Genomic DNA, 19,770 nt, shown 5'->3' with positions numbered 1-19,770 from the left:
AGACCTATGAGACCTGATTTCAGTCATGAATAGAAAGTGTTAGTAAGTATGGCTAGAGAACTATTCTATAAAGATATGAATGCTTCTGGTAGGGTCATGCAGTGGCTATGCTGCAAGTAGAGTAAGACTGGTGAGGCTAAGACTACTTACAATAGAGTGTGACTAGTTCTCTACGAGTGTGCTTCCTGTAATGGGCGACTAGTTTGAGTGGTGTGAATGATTGCCAATACTTACAATGTTTTGCTCTTCCTTCATAAGAGCTTTAGCAAGATAGGCGGTGCATATATTTAATGACTGGTGAGATACAAATCTTAATTTTGAACAGTGCTGCAGCAATCTTTCCTAATCAGAGTCCTCTTTGTTCTCCTGTGTGCTTTGACAGGCTTCTTTACCTAAGATGACAGTCGAAATATTGGAGGGACAATAATGGGCAATGCTGTTCATTTATTTTTGGAAAACCTTGCCCAGTGATCTCTGCAAAGTCAACAGTTATTTTATGTGATGTTTATTTGTAAAGTGCACTATCCCCTGTAGGAATATCCTGGTGCTGAGCAGGTGTATGTGCCTAACTCTGCCTATGGTTGGTTAGTTAACTGAAAAGCAAGGTCCTAAGCTTCATAGTATTCAAGAAAGGAGAAGGAAGTGCTGATGTAGAGTGTTTCATGCTTTAGGAGTGATGTAAGAGAATGCCTGTCCTCCTCATCTGGTTTTGCATATGCTAGGGACGTGTGCAAGTAGCAGTCCTATGGAGAAGAGTTGTCTGAATGGTTGGTGGAAGCAGATGCGACTGTTGAAAAGGGAGAGGGGGAGGGGCCTGAGGTGTGTAGCGCCTTGTTGAGTGAGGAGTTTGAATTCAGCATGTTTCTGTTTGGAGGGAAAGTGTAGTTTCCTCAGGTGTGGTTTGATGTGAGTTCTCTGTAATAGGTTGATGGGGCTGCCAAGTTCTGGATGTTTTCTAGAGGGGTGTTTGGTGATCCCAGAGCAGAAGGTGTTCCTATAGTCCAATTTTCTGGTGACTAGAGCGTGGAAGACCTTTTCTAGTGTTACTTGGGAATCATTTAAAGATCTTTCTCAGCATTTCAGGATGTGGAAGCAGGACACAGTGATGGCATTGACTTGTGCAGACATGTACAGTTTGCTGTTGAATATTCCGAGGTCCTGCTGTGCATTCTGGGTGTGGGTCTGAGTCCAGCCGGCCACCAGTTGGAGTCCCATGATGATGGGCTCTTGCTGAAAATCACCACTTCCGTCTTGTTAGTGTTGAGTTCGAGTTTGCTTTCATCAAGTCAACGAATTTGGTCATGCAGGCAGTGAACTTGCTTCTTGAGTTGTGGGTCTTCTCTGAGAGGTAAAGTATGAGTTGCAGCTCATTTGTGTATGGGAGGATGTTGTTGCTGCTGTGTTCATGGATGACACTGGCCATGTAGGAGTTAAAGAGGGTGGGACTGAGAGCTAAACCTTGACATACTCCGTAGATGAGTTTAAGGGCTTCTAAGGAGTAAGGTGCCAGGCTTACAGCTAATGTTCTATCTGTTAAGAAGGAGCTGGTCCAGTGGAAATCGGGTTCTTGGATGCCAATCTCATGCAGGCACCTGACCACACAAATCAACTCCATTGCATGGATCACTGCGCCCCAGATTAAGCCGGCAGCAGGTTGTGGTTACTGGTGTGACCAAACACCAGTAAACAGAGTCTCACCCACCTCCCTCTGATCTTTTAGTATTTGCTGCCAGTGATTCTCTGCTCTGAGCTCACACGCAGCTTCCAGATACTGCTTTTCCTGGTTGATGCCAGTCTTTGTGTAATAAACATTTAGCCAATTTACTTCCTCAGCCTGTGGGAACACACAGTATGCACATGCAGCAGTGTCAACAGCAGGGTGCAAGTGCTTTACAATGATCTTGATTAGGTTAACCAAAATGCATGATTACTAGAATGCACACATACAGAAGTGCATTTAGCTGTGCATGCACTGAAGAGCACCATAGTTGAGCACAAGAGACAGCAGCATAGCACAGCATGTATGCCACATATTGCTGTCATCGCCTACTAAAATTAAAGGATAGTATGTTGCAGGAAACCTGGCAGCTGTCGAAACCATACATAAGAAGATCGCCATTAGGGCAAAGAATGCAACACAGTGACTCAGTTGTTTGCATCCTTATTGCAACATGCACAACCCACCAGCCCACTCCATACACCACTGCATACATTTGAAAGCAGCAACCATCTTAGGAGAAGGAAACCTGCAGCACATCATGCTTTTGTGTAGTAGCCCTGCTGCTGCTGGCATATGTGGTAAGATGTGAAATTGCTTATTTTTAAGCAGTGACTACCACTGTTGCTGTTAGTGCAGGTCATGCAACAGCAGGAGGAGATGACAGTAGCCTGTAGTCTGATATGACGTAGACAATGTATTGTGTTAAGTTACATCCAGGGTCTTATGTTGCTGATGAATAAACAGTTTAATGAGTTCTAATAAAAATGTGCCGTGAGGTTACTTCAAGTTAAGGAGTGTGGTAAATGAAGAAGAAACACTGTGGTGTAGTCACTTAGGCAGACAAAAACCAAATATAGTAAATAACTGCAGTCATATGCAGACAAATCATGTGGTTTGGTCTAAGAAAATGTTTCTGTGCACTCACTGAAACCAGTCACCATTAGACAGAACATCTCCCCAGCAAAGGTGAGGTTCCACATACAGCTACTCCAGTAATGGCTGCTTTTGATGAAGTGTCTAAGAAGAGGCTGTTGATGAGATTGGTCATTGTGGGTAAACTGGCGTATATAACTGAGAGTAATGGCCTTCAAGGGGTGACTCTATCCTTAGCATTAGTGTGTGTTATCTGGGTTAAGAGCCAGAAGTGACCTTCTGTACTTGAAGGAGAACAGGCAATTTTATATGGCACCACGCTCGTGTTGGAATAAATGTGGTTCTCTAACAGGTCCCTCTAAATTACGAGCTGGCTCTCTCAAGAGCCCTTCTTTAGTTTATCACATTTTGTAGTCATATGGTTAGCATCATGACCAGGACAAAGGGAATGGGTGCAAATAATAGGGGCACTAGCTGCAGGGACTCACCCTGACTCAGGAACACACTATTATTCTTACAAGTATGGCTTTAGTCATAGGCACTAAACACAGCACCTATGTATAACACACAGCCTTTAAGCACCAGCATCCAATTTAACAGACATTGTGAACAGCAAAGGCATCTCTACCACCTGCCAAATCACTAGGTTTCATCCTCGATCCCTAATTTGACTCAATAGAATGTATCGAAATTCTAAGTAAGGATGTCAACGACCAACTGAGGTACATTATAAACATATGATAGTTTCTCTCAAAAGCAGATGTGAAGATAGTTATAGAAATCACAGTAATGCCTGTCATACTGGACTCTAGTTGTAAAGAATTTTACAATAATTTTAACAGTCATGGCAAGTTTCAAATGGATACCCCTTGAAGTTCACCTTACAAAAAAGGCACCCTGTTTCACTTTTCAGTGTGCTGCACATAGGCACCCTTGAATATCTAGGAAATAAAATGTGAAACTCTGGAGGAAAAAAGAATCTCCAGAAGAGAATCAGTTCTTTGCTTAGAAATGCAGGGTGCAAAATCTACTTTGTAATGGTCATTTTTATCTTTTCCACCTACGATCTCAGGTTATGTGCCTCGCTTACAGAATTTAAGACAGACCATTGCAGCCTGGGTGGACAGTTTTAAACTGCCATTTCGACCTGGCAAAATAAACCTTTTGCTAGGTCTAAACCTTCCATTCTAATACTTTTAAGTCACCCCTAAGGTAGTCCCCAAAATTCCCATGGGAGAGGGTACAAGGTATCTAAAATGTAGGTCCTGTTTATTTATGATTTTACATGTCCTGACAGTGAAAAACCTCCAAAGTCATTTTCACTGTAGCAAGACTGGCTCTTCCATCGGGAAACACTGGGTTACAATTTAACATTTTATGATGCTTAATTTTAGCTTGACAGCAACTAGGAAAATCATTCAAAGGCTGATTTTAACAAAAATGTCAAATTCAACTTAATAATAAAGTTTGATTTTATATTGCTATTATGAAAATGACACTTTTAGAAAGCTGTAATTTCCTGCTTAAGCCAAATGTGTTTTTCTGTCTGTGTCTAGTGTCACCAAACTTGTGAATGGATCACCCGTGAGATGTTAATTACTCCAAGGCAGTGGACAAAGAGCTTTAGTGTGGAGAGTATTTTTTTCTTCCTTGAGAAGGATGGCCTGTGGAGTTGTGCCCAACCCCTTCCTGAACTTCAGATGGTGCCTTCCCTGTCTCTGGCAGATGTAGCTCATATCTAGACCGGCCTCACGTCATCTTCCTAGGCAGACTAGATCCAAACTCAATGGAGGAGGGTAGGAAGAGAGACGCCCCAGAACATAAGTACAATGACCACAACGGAGGGTTTGCCCATCATCACAGCCATACTACTAGGTGGGTACAGAGAGCTCTGACCAGGGGAAGAAGGATTCTGCCACAATGGATTTTGGTGTGTTGTGATTCCAGAGTCTACGTCCAAAGGCTGAGCTTTTCACCAAAAGGAACCTGGCCCTATTATCCAACCTGCACTCCATCGCAGTCACCCTTAATTTTTTACTTTGTGCCTGACTAGCACAGCAGGATAACCACAGTTGGCTTCAGTGAGTTATTTGTTAAGTATAACATCAGTATAAATAGCACTAGCACAATGTGTGCTCATGGAGAGTTTTGAAAGGAAAATATGTAGACACAGCTTTCATTCACAAAGGGGTAACTCAGATTGTGCACCTGGAGTCAAGCCCATTGCTCCTGCTTGGGGTAGAGCCAATGCCAACCAATGCACCACACAGGTGAGCTCCTTAGTACATATCTTATATTTGGCACCTAGACCAAATAGCCTACAGATGTGGCACAGATGCAAGGGGCAGCTTAGTTAATAATCAGAACCTCAAACACCACTATGAATGCACTCATGAACTGTGAAGAACTAAATTTCTGCCTCCGAATTCGAGGTCGAAATGCAATTTAATGGATTGGCACTATCAATGACCATACATGTATCTGCCACCCCAATGAGTTATGTAGGTGAACAGGGAGGAGCCTGCTGATGTCAGCAGGCTCTGCATTTCCAGGCATGTAACATATGAGAGCCAAGCAATTGTGCACCAGGTGCTCCAGTGTGCGTGGAGCGCCATCCAGAAACTGCAGGTGCGGTTCTGTAGCCACCTGCAATCACAGCCTTGTCCTCTCCTACTGATCCTGGTTTGAATTGAATCAAAATTGAGGATCACATTGCAAGGGTATTTTTGCCCCTGCTAAATATGAAGCTGAATTTTGGGAAATCTAGCTGTGTGTGCTTAGAGTGTGGATGAATGAGTATGATGTGCACACACTCTAGCACTCATTTACAGTTTTTCCAAGTTTGAAAAGATATAAGCATATTATGACTTTTTAAAGGTACAATGTTGATTTAAGTCAGGAAAATGTTTGTGAATTAGCCCCAAAATACCTAAGAATTAGGGAATAACATGAGGACAAATATATCGCAGCAGCACCAGCACTGTGTTCTGGCAGCAAGGTCAGTGTGTGGCCCAGTTTTTTGGCTGTTAGTGGGTCCGTTTTATGGTCTGTTGGATCGGTTTTTACTATTGAATTCTATGATATAAAAAAACATTGCCTACAGTAAGCTCAAATGCGGGCAATCTTCCATACTTTGCAAAGCACTTTTTCAGCTCATCTTAAATTCATAACTGTCTCCTCTTGCAAATATGGGTCCGTTTTATCTTGGTGACTGGGCATATTTTTGGTCCCAGTCGGACCCCGTCGACAGATATTTATAAACTACAAAACTTAACACTTGCATGAAATATTTAGGAAACGATTTGGATGCATTTGTAAACCACGCTTTATTAATGTTTCGGCTCTCTGAATGTGCTTTTTGGAGTCCGTAAAACCATTAGTGCAATGTTGTGTGAAATAAAGCATGATCTTAAAATTATGTATGGATTTTCTAGCTAATGCATATCCGCAAAGCCACGCGCAGAATACACATGTAGTGCAACTATTTTTCAATATGTGCGCTATTCATCAAGACTATTAAAGTCTAACCCAAACGTCGCGTCGTTGGTGCCATACAAAGTGGAAGTGATACATTGAAATTAATTTTTGTGTGTATGCTAGAAAGCAGAATCAGATAATAATCTCTGCAGTTCCTTCACGTGGGTATTTCTAGTGAACGCGAAAGCCATATTTCCATCCTGTTTTATTAGCTTGCCTTAAAACTACTCTCATTAAAAAGCATAGGTAGAAAAAAATGCGAAAAAGAAATAAATCCATACAATGAAACTCCAAGGCACAGCATCTTCATGAAAGCAAAGCATAGCCACGCATTTCCAGGTTACATCTAGCACTTGACAATATGTTAATGAAACTGGGAGAAACTGATTACTGTTCAGGCATTTGAAAAATAATGCATATTTCAGCTAGAATAAAAGCTCATTGGTCTGTGGACAACGGTATGCAACTCAGTAGCAGTAATGTGATTAAACTATGTTCTCTTTTCCCTGATTAAAGTTGATTTACATCACTAAAAATTAATAGAAAGAGTATGACTTTTTCAAATGCAGCTGTTTAGAAACTAGTTTTAAGAGAGTACCTTTCATGCTTAGTAAATGCCCACCTGCAGGCTGCTTCTTACCACAAAAGTGTCTTATCTTTTTCGATATCATTATCTAAACTTCCCATAAGCCTACATTTTCTTGTGAAGGACTTTTTGTATTTGTCTCTCATCTAGACACCAATCAGCTTTCTGTGTTTTTTTTTTCGAAAAGTCCTTGGATTAAGGTCTTTATTAAAATTACTTGGCCTCAGCAAAGCACAATAAGATCAGACAATTCCAGCTGCCTCAGAGGAGTTTACACTACAATGACAAACCTGAATACAAAGCTTTTTCCTGGGAGAGCTGAAAGGCGATGAGATGATTGCTTCTGTTTTCAGTTTCTGCTGTGGCTTTGTATTAATTCGGAAAGAGAATACATTAAACGCTAAAAAAATACCAAGAAAACAGACTGCAGTATCACAAGGTAAGGGACACCTAATCCCGACAAACAAGTTAGGAAAGTAAGATATGAGTGGATGTTGTTTTTATTGAGCATTACCACCTGCCTTTAGCGCGCCTGTAGTAGGGAATGGCCTTGGACAGAATGTTATGGTTAAAAATCCTGTATTCGGCATATGCCATAAAAGCATTTAAAGCATTCATGTGTGCAATAAGCTTGAAAAATATACATTTAAAACAACATTTACATGTATAATAAAGAATTACTCATTTCAAGCGATTGAATAATAAAATAGAAAGCAAGCAGCTACATTAATTTAGGAAAACACGAGGCTATCACACGAGTTTTAAACGTATTTGACAAATTCCCAGTGTCTAAACTTGTGGTACACAATGTCCATCCTATTTCCTCAGCCCTACCTAGTATAAGGTTTGGTAGCGTTTTCTGATAGCTAACGCCTCTCATTAAAATGTAATACTTCATGGCAAATATCCATAGACAATCATATTTGTAGGTTTAAAGACCTTGCTGGAATTTTCTAACATTAGCCTTATGGAACTTTGGAATTCAAAAGTTGTGACTTAGCATGGAGTATAATGGGCAAAACAGTATAAAGTGAGGTGCTCTGTTTTGATATGTTATTACAATGACATGAGGCTAATTCATGCTACCAGACACATGGGGATGGAGAGGAGATCTTGAGAATGGATTCAATTTATCCTGAAAAGCGTAAGATAAGATCGATAAATAGGGTTGTCTATCCATTTTAAATATGGTTCTGTATTCCTGGTAGTCAACACCTGTAAATAACTCTCCACAGTCCTCATTTCTTGTGCCCCCAGTAATTTTTATTCATTTGGGAATCAAGGAAATGTTGCTTTACAATCTCCTTGCTGTTTGCACCAAGCTTTTGTGGGTTGGTAAACAATTCTGCTAGGCCCAATTTGCAAAAGGCACTCCATAACCATGCAAACCAGGGTACTGTATTGACCTGATCTGGAGATAAACATTCGGACACACATGTTCTGATTAATGCTGCCACTGGGTTCAACCAGCATGTTATGCACGGAAGAAGTGGGGCTCTACCAGTCTGATCCTCCACAAAAAGTATACCCAATTCCTCAGTGCAAATCAAACTTGCAGAGGTTTTCCGTTGAGCTGGGAGCCTGCGTTTTCCATGTGTTGGAGGGCACCTTCTTTGCAATATTCCCAAAATACTGGACCATGGAGAGCTGCTGAGAACCATTTAGTTCTGTATAAAGTCATCATCTCGACTATGGGCTAGTGTTTTTTATTTCCGTGCAAATTTGGAAATGGCCTCAATGTTCCAGCAAATTTGTTGTGATTTCGCTATAAGGATGAATTCCATAAAAGGGATGAGTTGAATGTAAGCCCTAAGTAATTAAAATGTAATGTCTTACTGGTAACAGACAAATGTATGTTTAAAGCCATAATTGCATCAATAACGTTAAAAGAGAACCTGCATTATCTGATGATTATACGGCCCCCTCGCATGCTTCACCTCATCCTGGACTAACTTGAATGGTCAGTTGCACTCATGTATGACACAGGCTAACTCCAGTTTTTGGGAGAACGCTCCCTCGGTGGTTTAGAGCCACACGAGCAATGAAGCACAGCTACATGGCCCCTTTAAAAATGGCAATACGTGTAAGCTTCAGAGAGAGCTGCCCATTATTTTGGGGGTTATTGCCAGTAACATTTGCTGCAGTGATGACCATGTGCCTTTTTGCCTCCTTGTACAGGACACAATCAAAGAATGTGGACTCCATGGATAGGTGGACTTGTTACAAGGCCTCAGTCCACACCCAGTGTGCTACGTGGACAGTGGAGCGCGTAAATTCAACGTAATTGGAAATGTACAGTATTTTAAAGCCAACAAGTGATCACAATCTACTATGAACACACAAGAATATAGTTGAAGAAGCATTACAACTACGATTCAAAATATGAAAAAACAATTACTTTGCTTTTTTATGGTTGGATATGCAGCCACATTGCCATCACAATGCCCTACTTCTAACATTACAAATGACATCGCAGCAGGTCATTTCACATATGGCAGCGCCAATGATACCACTGTTGATATTGCCTCTGGAACCATCCATGGTAAGAATCTGGGAGTCACTGCAGAGATTAGATGGACGGTAAATGATGCAGTTCCACTCAATAGTTGTCCTTCCACAGACTGCGCGTTGGCTAGTGCCTGCAGTACCATTATCAGCAAATAAATCTTCCAGCAGATATTATACATAGCAAGCCTCCTTCAGTTCTACACTCCGAGGTAACTGGTGTAACGTGCACATTACAGATTACAGTTCCAATGATAGCGAGCAAATTGTAGAAATTATCCACCGAGCACCAACAGATGAAGGACACATGGCCGCGATGATGCATTATGGGACAAAATCTCCCACACATTGTGTCGTTTTTATAAGTACCTAGGAGGGACTGTACTCCTCGCAGGAGAAAAAGTACATTTCTGCAAGAGTCTTCCTTACCACATATAAACCATAAGTACATAGAGAAGAAACGTCTGAGATGTATAGTCTCTACTGTAGGGGTAATGTTTACATCAATAATGTCCATCAGAGACATCACAGCTGACACCACATATCACATCACCAATAACATCAACAATTACTTACCTAAAGTCCTAAATAATTAACATTTACTACAACTCTTCATGACCAGTAAAAAGTCGCAGTTTACGTATTACTACTACTTTGCAATGTTGTAAGCAGTAATTCAGCATTTCAAGTACAATTGAAGTTGACAAGGAAATGCACTGCTAGTGACTAATTGCTATATTGCCTCTGTACACATATGAAACCAGTGCTACAACAACCATACTGTAATGTTAGTAAGGATAAAAGTGAAGGCAACATCTTAATAATGCAGAGAACAGCTTTGCTTTCCTGGGAGTCACATTGTACAGAAGTATGAATTTAATTATTTTAAACATTGGTGCAGAAAACTGAAGTGTGTCACTTCGGCTGGCACTGTAATTAAATGTGGGCTAAGTAGCTCTTTCTGTCATATTCATCTACCTGAAGAGCACTCTCATTGATAATACTGATAAAGATTCAATCGACAAGGGACTTTTCTTAGATTTGGTTCAATGTACTTTTTCAGAGGTTCTTTGAACTTAAAAATAAAATATAAGTTCCAATTCGCTTTTTTCAAAATAAGGGTTAGAACATTCATGAGTACAAATTCTGAGTGCATGGCAGTAAACATGAAGCCTCTCCACAATTAGGCCCTGATTACAAGTGTCCCGGAGGAGTACTTGGTACGTGTCGCACCTGGTGCAATCAGTAGCATCTATTTCAAGTTTGTTGTCTATTTAATGGAGGCCAACACACGTATTTTGGTGCATAATGCCACAAAACGAATATGCTACGATAATTGCTGGACCATATTCCCCGTTAAATTTCAGCCGGGGTGACCTGATGAAATGTATCCCGAGATGCACATTTTATCCCGCCCAGTAATTACACGGCACGATAACATGTGTGCAACTCGCAATTCCCGAAATCTACACAAACCAGCGGTCTGCGCAGGGCTCAACATGTTCTCACCCGTTCATAATCTGGGCTAAATATTCAACATAAAACACGGACACATACTAGTGAGAATGGGCCGTCGCCCACTTACATCCCATTTACCACACCTGCATATATTTCACCATTGTTGGACAACAGGCTTCTGAAATAAACTATTCCGAATTATAAAGAATAGCGAGTCTAAAAGCTACTGAACTTCAAAAAAAGAAACATATCTTTACAATATGGTGTGCTAAGAAATGCAGTTGTGCAGTTTTGTTTACCTTGCCCTTGTCAAAGTAATGAATAATTTCCTGAAACAACTGTTCCTTGAGTTGTCCTTGTGTATTTGCTAGATATCCATCCCTCTGAGTAAGATGTGCTGCACAAGCTTCTTCTGACCACTAAACAAAAGGGAAACGAGGGCAAAATCTTTTTAGTAGAATCAACTTATGGCTACAACAAACATTACAAGCAAAGCAGAACTCTATTTATTTTACGATTGAGAACAATGCCTCCAGTGAAAAGACACCCAAACTGAAGTCTAAAACGTATTTATTGTATTGCAGATGTTTATACGGTCCCAGAAGTAATGAAATGACGGCACACAAACCATGTTTCAGTCACTGACGTGCCCCCCAGCGAGGACCTAAACCCTCTGCTACTACAGAGATGGAGGGTATCTTGCAGAGCCTAGCCTGCTTCTGCGACCTATGATTTTCAGCCCTTTCCTGAAACACATATTGTTAAGGTTCAACCTCACTTTTGAACTCCCAATACTGTCCTCAAAGTTTCACTGTTTGACAGTTCATTAAGTAATTGTATTTGTTGTTATCAAGTGCAGATCTCTTTAGGCGCATAACCTGGGGGGCAGTTGTGTTTAGGTATCCTTGGTCTTTGCCTCAGTCCCTCTCCCCAGCTTGCCTTCACTGGGAGCCAATATGTCTCTTTTAGAACTAATTTGATATGTTCACAGCATTAAGCATATTCCGCCTGCCTGATTTGGAAGTCTACGCAGCCTGTCAGTAGGCATTGTGGGAGCCTGGTGTAGACAATGTAGGAGCTCTTGGTAATATGCCCTGGTGGTAAGAGCAGAGAAGCGGGAGGATTCTCTTGATAAAGACCAGCGGATTCACGTGCTTCAGCTCTGCTTTGAGCCCAAGAATGAAAGACATTTCTGAATCGAGTACGAGTCCCAGTTTATGTACTGTACATGTGCTGCATGGTGGCATAAGTAAGCTGGAAGGACATTTAGAAGGTTGACAGTTAGGCTTTGTTCTCACAATATAAGGACTGTGGGTTTTGCTCGATTCAGACATAAGAAGATCTCTATTATTCTGTAGAAAAAGTGGTCCAAGAGGGTTTGTTGGTCTGGTTGACACGTATTCCAATTGAACGTGAATTTGGGTGTCATCTGCATTTATGTGTATGTTCACCTGGTACTGTTCGATGAGCTGTGCTAGAGGGCACACAGGCATTCACAAGGACTCAGAATAGGGAAGTGGTACCCTGATTGGTAACTAATACAATAAGAACTCATTAACTATGGTTCAAACAGAAGGATCATAATCATAGGCGTCAATTCACCAAAATGCCAGGGGTAGCGGACTTGACATCACACAACCCACTTAACCTTTACTTTGACACACACAAGCTTACACAACACATTCACACACACTCTCTCTTACATAAATAAAGCATAAAGCATAAAGCATTTTTACTTTTTGTAGCTGCCAGATGGTGTCATATTCCAGCTAATGGTACTCCATTTTGGATTACACTAATAGTAATATTATTCACTATTTGTGTAATAACAAATGGACAGAAAACAAGGAAAGTGGAGTCTCAACCGAAGTCCATTAGGACGAGCTGCCCCTGTGTTGGAGGCACTGAATTTTGCCACCCGTGAGGGCAGGAGTCGCAAGACGCCAGGGGTCGCCTAAATTACCCTTAAATGACAACCATGATCATAATCCTTCTAGGGTGGATCCGTCACTGAGGTTAACCATGCTAATTCCAGTGTCCCTGGCTGGTCTCAAACCAAACTGATAATCGCAGACGATATGATTTAGTTTCAGATGCTCTTCTACCTGTTTTGTAACCTTCCTTTCCCTTGTCTTGCTGAGGTTTAGTCAAGTCAAAATTCGGCCTGTAGATATGTAGGATTTTGGATCAGTTGAAGGTTTCTTCAAGAGAGGCATGTTAAAGGCCTCTTTCATGGAGAGAGGGATAGTTCCATGTATCACGAAAGTGAGTTCTGACATGTTAAAGGAGAAATGCCTTCATGCAGGTTTCTGTGCAAAGCTCTACTTGCTGGTTGGATGTCTTTACCTTTTGGCCAGACCTGGCAGTTCCTCCATGGTTATTCCATGAAATGAGTTGAAGAGATAGTGAGGTGGAGGCAAAACAATGGAAAGGTAATTGAAGGGGTTCTCAGCCTTCTAGAATGTTTGTGATAACAGATTAAAAGAAAATACATCAGAAAGCAATGTTAGCTTGTCACACAAGGGGTATTTTGAGTGCATTGGGACTGCTCATCAACTGGTAGTTACTGAAAATCTCCTCCATTTGCCTTGAGGCTCTGCTGATGCTTCTGGTAATTTAATCCATTTTTATCTCCCCTAACAGCTTTTGGGTACTTCCTTTTATGACTCTTACGTTGAAGCATGTCCACATTCACCAGTGACTTGCCTCACTGGTGTTTAAGGTTTCAGACAATTATTTTGATCTCTGCCAGTCCCCAATATACCATTGAATGTTGCATTTATGGATATTATTGGGTTTTTGTGCAAGCTTCTTCAATGTTAATTTTATACTGTGGAAAAAAAACCTTTTTAGAAAGCTGGCAGAATCAGTGACATTTGGAGTTCACTCTGTGCATGTAGGTGACTTCATACTTTTCTTTTCTAAGGTTTCAGAGTATATGATAGTAATATAATAAAAGCATGTTATTGTAGAATCCGACAAACAAAGTAAAGTGGCTACGGCATTGGGTGTGACTATTTACGAGTTTTAAATTGGGGAGGCAGTGCAACCATAAAAGATTATGCACAGATAATGAGGTCTATGTTGTGTACGTGTGTCAACATTACACCCAATGCATGGCCAATTATGTGAGTTTGGCCTAAAATTGCTTGAATGATGGCTAGGATCTGCAAATTCCTAAGGATCTATGTTTGTTTTGGCTCAGAGTAGCCAACCCATGGATTGAACTCTCTCATAATCAATGTAAATGGTCTGGCTAGACAAGGTTAAAGGGGGAGCACTTCATAAAGCAGCGAAGTGCTAAATCCAGATAACCTTTTTTTAATTTTTTTAAGAAAATACCCATTCCATGGGCATAAAATGTCCATTTTGGACGGTGTGGGCTTGTCACCATTTTGATCCAAAGCCACTTGTCTCTGCAGGCTACCCACTCTTGGCATGATAATCTGAGTGGCTATGTAGTAGTTACTGGTGTGTCACATGGCAAACCTTTGTCCTTACTCACTATATATGTGCCCCCCTCCTGTTGACGTCCTTCTCGGAAGCTATCAGTGGGTTCATGGAACGACTACCATTGGGACAGTGGGTTCTGGGTAGAGATCTCAATATAGTAGTTGAGTGGAGGCTGGATAGATGGCGACAATCAGGAGCTCTTCAATGTAGCCTTACGATATTGGCAACAATCTTTGGGGCACTGGAGGTTACCGACAAATCTTTTGTCCAAGGAAAAGGCCTTTACTATTTACTGTAAGACACAAACATTCTCCTGCCTTGGCTACTTTTTAGTGCCAAACTCGGACCTGGCTAGGGTAGTGGTGGGTATGAATCCTGACTGAAGTCTTTCAGATCACTCCCACTTGGAGCTTACACTATGGATGGGCCCAAGGAGACTGGCGTTGGGGTTGCACTTGAATGCATGGTGGCTACAAAATGAATAATTTAGAGAATACATCGCAGATGTAGTTGAGGGGTATTGTGGCCTCCCCTAGGACACTTTGGGAAACCTTTAAGAACATTATATGTGGAAACATTGTTGGCTTTCAAGATGGGGAGCAGCAACAAGAGGTGACAGATATGGAGGCCTGCCTTCTTGTACTTGAGAAACAGCACATGCACTCTCCCTCACCTAACTCTAATGGAGAAATAATACACATGAAATCCACATTGCAGCTATCATTGTTTGAAGAGGCACGCACAGTATCACTTGCAACACAAAGTCGTGTCTACCAGTAACGGGACACCACCAGTAAATCTTTACATGACTGATGTCAAACTGTGTCTAAACAGGAACCCATCACATTTCCCCTGATGATGGTTGTGTTGTTCCAGGGGACCTCGATGTAGCACTCTAATTTGCGACTTACAATTCTGACCTATACTCTTGGGTTGAGACACTGGCCACAGATGCATGAGCCAGTTTTGTCTCTTATCTTCCCATGAGGAGGTTATGAGATGCAGAGAGTTCTATTCTGGATGGAAAAGTTACAAATCAAGAACTATCAGAAGCCCTGGACGGCTTCAGTCTAGTAAAACTCCAGCACCAAATTAGTTCTCATCTGAAGTCATTTAACTTTATGCATCAGAATTCTTAGACTTGTTTCTGGTTGTTTAGAGTCTCAGGAGAGGGCACAATTGCCTTCAGATCGTGCTCATTGCACCTATCAACAAACTGAGACATCCACTGGACTGGTGTTCCTCCTATCGGCTGATCCTCTCCTCAGTGTGCAGATGACAATTCTTGTGAAAGTCCTTGAAACCCATTTCCTAGGTTGCTATTGGTTATTACTTCCCTAATTTGACTGGATGAAACCAACATTATGCCTGGAGTCCCACAAGACATACTCTCAGGCTTCTTGGAAGGGCCCAACACAATTCTATTGGCTGACTTTGGAAAAGCCTTTGACTCTATAGGATTGTTTGCTTTGCTAGACAAAATCAACGTTAGCCCTACATTTAACAAGTATACAAGATTTTTTTACACAGACTTTTCAGCAAAAGTTAGAGTGCGGTAGGAGAAATCAGATCCGTTTACAATGAAAAGATGCACAAGGTAGATGTGCCCCTTGTCCTTGTTGCTTTTTGCATCAGTGATCGTACAGACACGCAGATGTGAGACTTTGAGTAGATATGGAAAGTTGTGGATAGAGTGGCTTTTTATGCTGGCGAGGTCCTGTTATTTACAACAAATCCAGGAATGGTTGGCTCAAGGGTGCATCAGATTTTTTGGTTTATTTTGGAGATGGTATCGGACTCTGTCTAAATAAAGCCAAATCCTCTCTATTTTTATTAGATGATCATCCTTAAGCCCTTAGTTTTATCTGTGACTTGCAGGGTTCCATGGAAAGGCTTAAATATTTGGGGTTATTTGTTACATGGAATGCCCAATTGGCCTGGAACCATAACATCTAGCCAATAATCAATGAATTACCCAAGATATGAATTTTTTTTCAAAACGCCCCTTGTCTTTGTTGGTCAGAGCTGCAGTATTTAATATGATAGCTTTGATCCTCAATGCTAAATTTCACCTTTGAGAAATGTTTTAAATCTACATAGATGGGGGAATTGTGGCTTCAGACATCCTATCTTATTACAGGTCTTCATATCTGGTTATCTTACATGAACGGTGGCATGATACACAGGTTGGCCCACCATCTGCTCCTGCTTCTGAAAAATGGGCTATGCAGGTAGTCCAGATATCACATTTCATATGTAAAGGAGTGACTGATCCCTTACTGCCTCCAGTTACCAATTTTCAAAATCTGACAAGACACATCTCAAACTTTGGGATGGGCACGCAAGCATCCAAAACAAGCACCCATGCGGGTTGTTAAGGTACTGAGCCAAGTAGCAGCTCAAACTGGATTTAAACAATGGAACATCGTAAGAATATTACACTTGGGACAGGGGAAATTTGATCTTCGTAGGAGCCAATTCTTCTGATACCTCTAACTTGGGCACAGTATTCTCTCCAGTGGATCTCAATTTGATAAGACCCCAACCTTTATCCTTCTCAGGCTAAATTGTAGATGGGTGGAGTTAAAGGATCACAATTAATGCAGATCTACCGTAGAGATTCTACTATTGCCTCGCAATACAGATTGGTTCAGCTCAGCTTAAGTATCTGCACACAGTATATGTCAAATAGCATAGGTTATGGAAGTGGAAGGTAATATCCTTGTTGCTATGCCTACGATGTGGCATGCAAGTTAAAAATCACATACAATATGGGGATGTACAAGCTGCCCTTTCTGGGAAGGTGTGCTTTCAACCCTTACTGCCATTTTGGGTTGGACTGTACCTACTAACCTTAAGACCATCCTTCATATAAACATCGATCTGGATTCCAAAATATCTAAAATGGCATTGCTATTGTTAAGGCTCTTGGTTGCCAAGAACAACATTGCTGGTCTATTGAGGGGTACAGATCCCCTGTTTCTGGGTGGATGAAAAAAGGGTCTGGATCACTGCATGAGTCTTGAAAACTGATTTACCTTGCTTGAGGATGTCTTCAGATAGATTACAAATCTGGACAGACTAGAATGAAAATAGGGGAATTACAGTGACCCCATGAGATCTTAGTCCCTGAAGAATGGATGATGTCCTGTGTAATCATAGAGATTTGCCTTAAGAAATTCTGATTAGTAAAATAACTGCCAAAATATGACTTGTGTTATTTGTTGCTGGGTATTGTCAAATATGATACTGCTGTATCTTCCTTGGGTGGAGATGTAATCATTTTTTCTATGTTGCATATTGTTTGTCCTTTAGAATAAAATCGATAATAAGTTTTATTTAAAAAACAATCCCATATAATAAAGCTTTTTTAAGTGTGTTTTGCAGGTGAATATTCGAGTATAGAAATACTAAAAAAAAACAGGCGCTTCACGTTGTGGATGGAATTGTGTGTTTTAATAGCTTAGCAAAAAACAAAAAATATTGAATTAAGTTCTTTCGGGTTACAGTAGGACAGCACTATGAATTAGGGCCACTCCACATACTCGCTTTGACGAGTTTAATAAACAATAGTCCAACTACTAGTGTTAAGCAACCAGAGTGGCCTGAGTTGGGCCTGTGTGGCGTTCTATGATCAGTGTTAAAATGCCTGCACTTGACAATGAGGGAACAGAAAGGCCATCCCTACTATTTTCTTGCTCTGTAGATCAATGCCTGATAGCAGAACGTGGAACAGAATGGGGAAATTGCGAACCTCCAAACTGAAACTCGGGGTAATCAGTGAAAGATGGAAAGAGAGGAATGATAAAATCGCATCCAGACTCCGCATGACGACCTTCATGTGGTCGTTCTGTAAAGGAAGGTCAGTGCTCTTCAGCCATGTACTGGATATTGGTATCGAGCGCTCATATTCAACACACTCAATCACTTCCAGTGAGCGGTGTCCTCACTGCTCTAAGAAAAGAAAAAATGAATATGAAAGAAGTTGCATTGCCAGGTGATTAATGCCGCGTTATCGTGTCATCTGCGAGATTTACCTCAAGGACTAACCACAAATGCAACGCTAAGATTGTTTGATATAATTAGCAAATTATGTTATGCTTTTCAACTTTTGTTAGGCTTTAACATTTAGATGAAACCTTGTTAAGCGAAGTAGTATACAGAACATACAAAAGTTTTAAATACTGGCTAATATGGGATAGTAAATTTAGCAATATCAAGAAATGTTGTGCTTCATTAGTGGAAATTACATCAAATACACTATGGCCCTCAGGTCAAGTGGAGTGTAATTCCTCTAAGTAACCACATTGGGAACTACGAGTTTAGCAGGAATCCTGGAGCACTAAAAACAGGCAGAACATCCCAAAAAGGCTGCAAATAGTGAAAAACGGGTGACTCATTGTGGAAGCACAGGCTCCTGCATCTTGTTCCACATACTTCAAGGACATACTTAGAACAGACATGTATTATCATAACCCAGCAGTGACAGTTCCATGGTATTCCTTCATTACTCATAGTCAGATCCTAAGTGGGGGCCTTGAAGAACAGGTGGCTGAGGAAGAGGTGCTCTTTCATTTCCGCTTACCTTTATTGAAAGTGCTCACATTTGTTGTTTTATCTTTTCTTATTTCACAAACAGATATATGCAGGCTTGGATTTCACTGGCAAGTAATTTATAACCTCCTTAAAGGGCTCTAACATGTGTCTGAAGCTTTACTCTACTGAATAACTTTTTGAAATGAGCAAGCAAACACCATGAGCCCAGCTTACATGTGCAAAAAGAAAGCATACATCAAATAATTAACAAGGCTGCAGTAATAACATAAGGTGGCTTAGATTCATTCTAGTACATAAAATTCAGGAAGTCTTTAATTCAAGTGAGAAAGGGAAGAAACCAAGTTTATATATGACATAGAATGAATTAGTCTTGAAGTGTCAGGACGTGGGGTGGATTTATTGAAGATGGGGCAGCTTACACTATGGTGATGTTCGTGCTTACCAGTTAAGTAGGAGTTTATTAATGTGCCACTGAATCTAGATGTGCACCATTTTGGTATGAATAATAGGTGTTCTGTTTAGGAATTCAAAGTAGTGACGGGTTGTTGGAAACAAGTCACGCAAATGTACTAGGGGGACAGGTACAGTCTTGTGGTCAGCGGTCAATTACATCATCAAACAAGCTCTTACCCTTTGAATGAGCTGGTGACTCGTAGCCAGATTTAGAGATCTACACCTGGGAGCTCTTTGGAACTCATCCACAGGTACGTAGCAGCAGGTCATGTTCCTCCAGCCCTTCTGAAGAGTTCATAAGAATAAATCCATAGTGTCAAGCACTGGCTGTGCTTCAAGACTGAAGAAACTACAATAAGGACTGTGAATAAGGACTATATTGCACTATATTTACCAGCATGCACCGAGAAGCACCAGGACAGCCTACTAACCAGTGTGCAACTTGTCCCCTTAGAGTGCTTTTAAAAGCTCCTGCACTTTGGGGGAGTTAGTGGCTCGTGTCCAGTGCCAGAAGTCAGCACCAGGAAGCTTAACTGGAACTCATCCACAGACAGTAACCAGCAGGTCACATTTCCTGCAAAATAATCTTTGTTCTTCGGAAGCGGCCACAAGAACGAGATAATACTGCCAAGGACTGTGCATCATTGACTGCTCTTCAAGACACACTTCACTACAACAAACACTATGT

The 19,770-nt window shown here is 41.0% G+C and overlaps 1 protein-coding gene across 1 annotated transcript in view; it reads right to left on the bottom strand.

The window, feature by feature from the left end:
- Positions 1-19,770, bottom strand: part of DOCK1 (dedicator of cytokinesis 1) — a 1,072,828-nt gene that overhangs the window by 263,701 nt on the left and 789,357 nt on the right. Inside the window, exon 38 of the mRNA XM_069239713.1 lies at positions 10,919-11,038. Coding sequence (XP_069095814.1) covers positions 10,919-11,038 — 120 coding nt within the window. The remainder of the gene's footprint in view (positions 1-10,918; positions 11,039-19,770) is intronic.

This window comes from Pleurodeles waltl, chromosome 6 (assembly GCF_031143425.1).
Source record: "Pleurodeles waltl isolate 20211129_DDA chromosome 6, aPleWal1.hap1.20221129, whole genome shotgun sequence".
Classification (NCBI taxonomy): domain Eukaryota; kingdom Metazoa; phylum Chordata; class Amphibia; order Caudata; family Salamandridae; genus Pleurodeles; species Pleurodeles waltl.
Note: the sequence above shows the minus strand (reverse complement) of the source record. Positions and strands in the feature narration are given on the sequence as shown.